The 9002-nt window shown below is 39.8% G+C and overlaps 1 protein-coding gene across 1 annotated transcript; it reads left to right on the forward strand.

Annotated features, from left to right (window-relative positions):
• Positions 1–846: 846 nt before the first annotated feature.
• Positions 847–6515, forward strand: LOC133987930 (cytochrome c oxidase subunit 4 isoform 2, mitochondrial). The gene is made up of 5 exons (XM_062427419.1): positions 847–1002; positions 3319–3418; positions 4811–4975; positions 5190–5321; positions 6120–6515. The coding sequence occupies exons 2-5, from the start codon at positions 3319–3321 to the stop codon at positions 6251–6253; spliced, it is 531 nt and encodes a 176-aa protein (XP_062283403.1). The 5' UTR covers positions 847–1002; the 3' UTR covers positions 6254–6515.
• The last annotated feature ends 2487 nt before the right edge of the window (positions 6516–9002 follow it).

Raw genomic sequence — 9002 nt, forward strand, 5'->3', positions numbered from 1 at the left:
ACCTGTTGCTTGTATGACAGGATAAAGTTCTATTACTATTTATAAAAGTCACAAAAACAACATAACAAGTCAAAAATCATTTGTTTGAATTGTTTTATGGTTGAAAAATTCAGTCATGCCTACAGACTTACTGGATTAAGTTGAACAGTGTATGAAAGCTCAAAAATATTTGAATACTATCTAATAAGTGTACTAGGTTACAGTGCTTTGAAAAGCTCTTACAGTCGACCAGTATGGGGTTACTATGAACAAGTGTGTCCTTATCTGACCCCTCTGACTGTACTCCCCTTCCACACTCTTTCCGCTGTACTGCTGGCGACTGTTGGCTGCCTTCTGTACCACATACCACTCACAGCCAGTCAACCTCTGGGCTGAGGGTTAACAGTGGCCTTGGGCCAACCTGCATTTGTCCAGGCTTTTAGAAAGGGTAAAATGTGGCTTCTTATCTCTGGTTGAGTCTCTGTCATTTCCATAAACCTTCATCTCAGCACACAAATGCGCACTCTCCAATGTAAAATATAGTCCTGTCTGTGCCCTCGTTTAACCTGACCTAAAGTGACTCCAACGTCTCTGCTTTCTCTGAACAGTACAGCTTCACTGAATGTGGAGGGAGGAGAGTGAGGAGAAAGTAAAAGGGAGGAGAGGAGAAGGGTAAATGAGAGGGAAGAAAAAAGTGACTTTGTTCCTTCCTGCTCTCAACCAAATTGCTCTCAAACTCAACCCAATCTCTCTCACTCTGACCGTCCTATCACATTGCTTTGCTAGGTTGTTTACATGCACCGATTTGGTCTGTTTCCTTTCTGAGCCCCCCCCCCTCCCTCTTTCTCCCATCCAAGCCTTCTCGCCCGCCCACTAGTTGATTCCTGCTCAGTGTTTGGTGACAAGAGCAGTGAGGAAACTATATAGAAGCTCAAAACAGCCCTTTTCTCCTCTTCTTTCTCAAGATCGGGTCTCTTGCTGGTGCAACTTTTCATCCTGCAGTTTCACTCTCTTAGGACCACTGTAAGTATCGATCTTTGGCAAATCAGTCTATATTGGTGTTTGGCCAGTAGATAGTTGAGAAGCTGACCGAGGAATAGAGCCCCCCCCAAAAAAATTATTCCACTAGGCTAGGGAGAGTGGTGGACGTGCAGAAAAGGTAGTTAACTATGACACAGATCGAACCGAGAGATTTCCAAATCTGGATTAATGTGCAGCAGTTCTGTTAGTGTGGGAAACTAAAGAATGCTCGTGAGACATAATGAAGTTCTTCAAACCGGATGGTTCTACAGTATATTTACACAATAATTAAAGCAGGATTAAGTACTCTTTACTTAATATTTCCTCATGCAGTTTTCCTCACCCTGCAGGAATAAAAACAACTGTACTATTAAGGCATGCAACATTACAGCTGAATGATATTCCTTATCATAAATATTGCACCTTTTCTTATGCAATAAAAATGACTAAAACTAAGTGGCTCAAAATAGGTCACTTATTTTTCTTTACTATGATTTTAATAAAGCAGGTTAAATGCTTCTGTTTACTTGTGTCCCTGTGGGAAGGTCAGCTCGGACTCTAAATTTGTCAAACTGCCAGTTTCCGCCATTTTCGCTCACTATCTGTGCATGCGTGCGTGTGTGTGTGTGTGTGTGTGTGTGTGTGTAATAAAGAGACAAGGGCAATCTGCAAACATACTTTAAACATTACTCCTCACTTCTTAAAAAACTTTAAAGAGGAGCAACTCTTTCCAACATCAATGCAAGCTTTATGCAGTTTTGTTTGTGGATTTTCAATCCATCTGGTAATTTTTCTTTTATACCTAAATTTGCTTCATTTTACTGTAATACCAATACAGTAAAATATACAAAGACAGAATCTGTCTGTGTCCCTGCAAAATTAAAAAATTAAAAAAGACCTGGTAACTTTCACTGTGACCTCAAAGCCATCTTAATGTCTTCTATAATGCAGCTGAATCAGCTTACTTTTTAATATTTTTTTTGAAAGATTTGTTTTATATTCAAACTTAAATTTTTATTTTAATGTGTCTGCATTGTCATTTTATGGTACACTGCAGCATATTTATCAGGAAAAGATAATGAGGCAGCCAAACTGGCAAAGGACTGATATGGCATTCATCCCAGTCAACCTTTATATAGAGAGATCTTCTGATTCACTGTTGTGAATAACAACAAGCAAAGACTTTCCAGCCTTCTTTAAAAACAGCATCAACGACCAATTAAAGGACCAGTTTGTAGGATTTAGTGGCGCTTAGCAGCGAGTTTGCAGATTGCCAAGTGAATATCCCACCCCTCCACCTCCCCCTCCCCTTTCGATCATGACCACAAAAGGCCCTCTCCAGAGACAGGGTTTGGTTTGTCCATTATGGGCTACTGTAGAAACATGGCGGTGCAACATGGTGGCGTCCGTGGAAGAGGACACGCTCCCCATGTAGACATGAAGGGCTCATTCAAAAGCTAGGAAAATACAACAATTCTTATTTTTGGTGATTTAACACTAATTAAAACATACTTATGGATATTATATTCCATTTCTACCAAGTCCATTCTGCAAGATGCCCCTTTAACTTTAAATGTTCAGACTACTGCTACATAAAACCTAATGTGCAATAGATACTTAGATACTGTGTGTGTGCGTGTGTGTGTATGTTTGTCCTGCTTAACAACACATTTAACTTTATAACAAGGTCCGTATGCATGTGGACTTGGAATTTACTGAAGTTAGTTGTTGTATAAGTTAACATAACTATAAGTCACACAGCAAGGGAAAGCAAAAATACTTTCAACAATACAGTTTACAGGCACTTCCTACACCGATGGGACATTTGCATTTAAAACATAAATCCCAGTAAATTTGGGTTGAAATTAATTTTATTTTTGCTTCACTACATAAAGTTGAGTGTCATGGAAGAATGTACAAACTAGAATTTAACATTTTAAAGTTATTTTTCCAGTGGCAGCTGCACTCATGGCAGCAGCTGACATTAATTACTTAATTAGTCCAAATAACTTTAATAACTTCCAAATTAGATTATTATTTGTCCTCTCAAAGAATTTCCCCCCTAACAAAACAGACACATTTCATAGGCAGGTTTATTTGTCCATTTATGAGACTTAAACACAATATCCGGTAAACAATAAAAGTGGGTCACAGCTTTCCGGTGGTCTATATGTCCGTTTATTTATGCTAGTTGTTTACATTACATGTCTAATCGCTATAATCATGCTAATAGTGACCAGTTCTTCCTGTTAAACAAGTATTAAACACAGAAATGCTTGTGATAAAGTGACATTTGTATGACTGCTCACCTGTTAACAGATGCTCCAGCTGACTACGGTGCGCGCGGGGAGCCTCTTGGCCAGGCGCGCGACTGCCGCCTTTACCACCAGCAACGCGAGGATGTCGAGCCACGGTAAAGGTATCATGACATTAAGTATCTTTCAAATGCACCAGTTCTCTGACATGTATACGTTCATCATGTAGGCCAGTAGGTCTTTACTTGAGTAACTCTGAAAAATAAAACAATATATTTTTGTTTGTTTGTTTGTTTGTTTGTTTGTTTGAATTAGCTCAACCTGTATCTATAGCAACCATAACACAATCTGATGGTCTGTCTGTGCATTACATACATCGTACAAGTGGTAAACATTGCCCAAAAAGTTAAATGGGTTAATAATAATTATTAATAAGTTTTTAACCAGATATCATGACACAAAGTGACCTCTACCAAACGGTTGAGCAGACCTACAAAGGGTTAATCATAGACCTTATCATAATTATAATAATTAATACTTTATTTTGACAGCAGCTGTTACCAAAACTGACACCTCCATAATTGTTTAGACACTTCTAGATATAAAGGGGGGGAAAAAGACCCCATAAACATGGTTTTATTTAATTCCAGGTGTACGAACTACACCTGTGGCCATCTCACCTCGTCGACCATCTTCAAATGTCACAGAATCTGATGAGTCACAGAATTTGGTGTAACACCTACATATTAACAAAAAAAAAGAAGAAAAAAAACGTATCTGAATATTATTAACATGAACAGTCTATGTATGTAATACAAACACTGGGAACGCTACAAGTCAACAATTCTCACTTGATTAGATGTATGTACCTTATTCTAGGTTGAGGCATCTGTCCATAGTGAGCTCGACCCAGCAGATGGCGCTGTTGAGCCATCATGACAATTTTTACAACGTTGCAGCATGTTTTAAAAATTTAAAAAAACTTTATTAACAACAGCTTTACATTACACGTTGATGTCAAAGAACACAAAAAACACACATTACGTTACACTAGCGGGCGAGGCCGCGCGCACGCACGCAAGCAAGCACGCACACACACACACACACACACACACACACACACACACACACACACACACACACATTTAAATGCAGACAGACATGAGGGAAAACCATTGACTGTATATCAATACTATAAATATCAATAGGTGATAATACATAACACAATATTGCCAACCATTCATACATTCTAGGTAATCAGTCATTTTCGCTATTTAAAATAATACTGACACAAAGCCTTAATAATTTAAAATACTTTAATATATTGGTTTGGTTTTTATGTTTTGTTCTTGTTTGTTACACATCTAAGTGATTTGAGATCATTTACTAAATCAATCCTAAACTAAATAAATGAGGGTTTGGTGCCTTTCCACTATGATGTATGAATATAAAGCCCCTAATGAGATTTAACAAATTATTTAATTCCAAAAGTGTCTGGTGGAACTATAGCCTGTGTTTGTACTCTTTAAACCTTGCTGTCTCTGTCCCCCCCCCAGATGTGGCAGAGAGTGAGGACTTGTCTCAACCAATGTACTGGGACCGTCGAGCCATCCCTCTACCTGACAGAGCCTACAAACAAGACCTGACTGCTGCTGACAAGAGTCTGAAACAGAAGGAGAAGGGACCCTGGGGCCAGCTGTCTAAAGAGGAGAAGATTGCCTGTAGGTTGAGCTCAAAAACACACATTAGATGTTTAAGATTCATTTTGTACATTTGATATCCATACAAGATCCCAATTCATAATAAAGAACTATATATAATATAATACACTAGGATTTTGTTCCAGGTGTTGACAGTTGAGTTGTTATGTGTTCATATGTGCACTTCTCACCCATCACTCCTGTCCTTCAATCTTTCTCTCTAAACCTCCTGCAGTGTACCGTATGAAGTTCAATAAGACCTTCCCAGAGATGAAGCAGGGGTCAGCAGAGTGGAAGACAGTGATCGGGGGTATTTTCTTCTTTGTGGGTATTACCGGCTTGGTGGTCTTGTGGCAGGCACACTACGGTGAGTAGTAGTATTTTAGTCGATACCTTTAATATATCGACTAAAATAAATCGATACCAAGTAGAATCGAAACGTCTCCTGTCGAACGATACCAGCAATCGATCCTTTTTTTTGCACCCAGAGCTACTTGCTCACAGCCAATCAATGCAAGCGTTCTGCAATTTAATGCGACATGTGATTGGTCCACTGCCACAGCAGATACAACCTGTGGTGATGAAGTTGCGGTGAATTTGAGTTAGTGCACTTAGCAGTTCAGCAGCCAAGATGCCACCTAAACACTTTATGTAGCTACATTACACGGCACGCGAATTATCTATAAAAGCAAGTGCACAATGTGTAATGGGTATCGAATGAAGTACTCGATTGGTTTTGTTATTACTTTAAGGGTACTTCCATTGGTACTGGGATTGTAATTTTTTAAACGATACCTAACCCTAATGGTGAGTCAGCCTTCATGCTCTTTACGTTTGAATCAGTCATTTGAGTTGTTTCTACAGACTCGGGGAAAACCTTGATGTGGGGTTTTTTGGTTTGTGGCTACAGAGAATCTCCAGATTGAATTTTGACTTGCATTGAATTTTGTAGCAGAAAAAGCTGTAACTTATCACATTAATAATGCCTCAGTTCCTTTTAAGGGTCCCGAGAAAGCCTATGCACAGTACCACAGCTCTGAAACTGGCTGATCTATCACGTGCCACAATTTTATTTGTAGATGACATATTGATATACATACCAGATTTTTTTATATTGATTGCAGAGTCCTTTGACATGCTGTGTGTCTCTCCTTTTTTGCTCCAGTCTATCCTCCACGTCCCAGGACCTTTGATGAAGAATGGCAGGCCAAACAGCTAAAGAGGATGCTGGACATGAAGGTCAACCAAATCGAGGGCTTCGCCTCCAAGTGGGATTACGAAAAGGGCCAGTGGAAGTAAAGAGACTGCGGCTGAGGCGGCGCAGAGTTTGGACCTGTCCCCTCGGAGCTGTGCTGCTACCGTCGAAGTAAAACTGATTTTGAATGTTGTATTATCGGTGTCCAAAGCACGAGAAAGATTTAGTCCCGCAGTCAGCAACTTTGCTCTGTGCCGCCTCCGGCTTGGTCTGTAGCCTCTTGACCAAACACTACAGACTTCGGTCATGGTGATAACTGTGTCCGTCCTGTTGTAACCATATCTTAATAAAAAAGTTTTGCTTATGTCTCTGTCTCCATGTTTATTATGCAGAGTATGTTCTGCTCAGCTGCTGTTCTGTTTGCTTCTTTAGTGGTAAGGTCATCTTTGTTCAAATGCAAAGCAGTCAATGAAAAAAATCATCCAGCTGAGCGTTTGACCATTAAGCTATTACATTTCACCAGTGGTGGAAAGTGACTAAATATATTTATTCAAGTACAATTGTGATGTACTTGTATTGTTCTTGAGTATTTCTATTTCGCACTACTTTTTACCTTTATATATGTCTGTCTTAAAACTGCCATAATCATTCCTCCTGTTCATACTGACCATTAGAAGATCCCTTCATAATACACTTACAATGGAAGTGATGGAGGACAAAATCCACAGTCCTCCTTCTGTTCAGAAAATGTATTTAAAAGTTGATGTGAAGCTAATATGAAGCTTCAGTCGTCCAAATGAGTCAAATCAAGTACATATGTTTCAACATTAGTCTTTTTAGTGTCAAAGTCCCTTTTTTTTTTGTTACTATACTTCCACCACAGCTCATCAGACTACACAAAGACAGACATATTTTTGAGTAGTGGGAGACTTCAACTTTTAACTCCCATTTCCTCTCATCAGTCCATGTGCTCAAACATGATTAACTTTCTTCTGGCTCATTTCAGCTCTTGGAAATACCTTTTAATATTTAACTAGTGTCTTAATAGGCAACTCTTCATGCATGCGTGTCATCCCAAGACTTTTCAAAAGGAGACAGACTCAGTACATCTTCCAACATGGTCTTTATTAGGTTCAATGTAATTGGAAAATTGTACAATGGCATTCTAAGACATACAAACAGACCATTCGATTTGACTGTGATCTTTAATTTTGGAATTCCAACAAGAACGAACCAGAAACCAAACTTTTTTGAAAATATCCTCTTGTTTTGTTTGCTTTTTCTTGTCTAGTGGCAGTCCAATAATACAAAAAAAACAAAAACACAACGAATGACAATGCACATCAGTAAAAAGATGGAATTTAAGGCCATTTGAAGGGGCACAATTATGTTTTCTTTTTTTTTACACCAAATATAAATAATAAAAAGCCATCAGTTCAGTTTTTTCTTAAATATGTTACTAAGCTAACGCGCTATTCTAATCAGTTTAAATAACTAGCATATATATATCTATATATATATGTATATAAGATCGTGCCAATGCTTTCACACTTCCTTCATTTGTGCCTCCTTCAAGAAACATTTTTGCTAAGACAGAAAAAAAATCACACGCATGCACACACACACTCACTCAAACACACACACACATGCACACACATACATACACACACGCGCTCACATATGTGTAAGAAGGGAACTTGTTTGAATAAGGGCCTGGACAGCAGAGAAAAAGCCTGCGAGCAGCTTCTTGGTGGGGGGGGGCAATACACTATAAAAATATATATATACTGTACTGGAATGTATGAGAGAAGAGACCTTGGCTAAGAAGATGCTGAGGACACAGGATGATATTGATGAAGAGTCAATGCAGGGTTTTTTTTTCTTATTTTTGAATTTATTTGGTGAAATATTTTTTCCAAGGATGACAATGAAGGACTGAGAGAGAAATCCATGTAGGCAAACATACATGATTATTGTGAAATGTGGATGTGAAGATGAAAAAGAAGCAAAAATGAAAACACTGATGAAAAGATGATGAGAGTTCTGCTTTGAAGATGTAGGCAAAGCTGGACCCTCGGACTGACAATGCGGCGGTGGATGTTTCACGCGTAAATCCAGATGTTTTTACACAGTCCACGCCTTTAATGTTTACTCTCTACGGTTCCACATGCCTCAATTTGGTGCCGAACCCTTCTTTTGATAAGGAAATACACCAACGCTGTTATTGTGCTTTATTATGCTGCTGTAACACACATGAATGGAACCCGGGGCACACTGGAGACAGTAATTGGAATAGGATCTGGATGGGTGGGTGGATGGGGTGATAGGGGAGTGCTTTCCCCTCCCTTCCCGGTAAATCAGTGGAGCTGCCAGTTCTCAACCGGGCGACAAACACTCCTCCGATTTCAAATTAAAGACGGGAAGATGTTTAGAGACAAAGACGTGGTTCTCTTTCCCCTTCGGTCTGACTGGCAGGTGTGTAGTTTGTGTGCGCGCGCCGAGGTGTGTTTGCGTGAAAGCAGCAGGTGGGCCAGCTGTGACTGACACACGTGACTAGGTGCAGTGACAGCAAGGGGACCGCAGAGGAAAGGAGGTGGAGTTGGGAGGAGAGGGAGGAGAGGGAGGAGAGGGAGAAGAGGAGGAGAGACGGATGGAGATTTGACAGATATGAGGTGTCTGGGGAGGTAATGGGGGTGGGGGGACGGTGAAAGTGATGCATCGATAACATGGAGTGATTGTGTGTGTGAGTGTGAGATATGAAGGTTCGGGTGTTTAGTTTTACGGTCCTACAGCTGCTGACAGTCAAGATGGTAAACAGACACGATGTGAGACGACTCCAATCAAACCGAACCC

This window comes from Scomber scombrus, chromosome 10 (genome assembly GCF_963691925.1).
Source record: "Scomber scombrus chromosome 10, fScoSco1.1, whole genome shotgun sequence".
Taxonomy (NCBI): Eukaryota; Metazoa; Chordata; class Actinopteri; order Scombriformes; family Scombridae; genus Scomber; species Scomber scombrus.

What these genes read in the sequence shown, in the direction of transcription:
- LOC133987930 (XM_062427419.1), top strand. Translation starts at nt 3,319, where the DNA reads ATGCTCCAGCTGACTACGGTGCGCGCGGGGAGCCTCTTGGCCAGGCGC. An exon ending in GATGTCGAGCCACGGTAAAG is followed by an intron (nt 3,419 to 4,810) that starts GTATCATGACAT and finishes TCCCCCCCCCAG; the next exon opens with ATGTGGCAGAGAGTGAGGAC. An exon ending in CTTGTGGCAGGCACACTACG is followed by an intron (nt 5,322 to 6,119) that starts GTGAGTAGTAGT and finishes TTTTTGCTCCAG; the next exon opens with TCTATCCTCCACGTCCCAGG.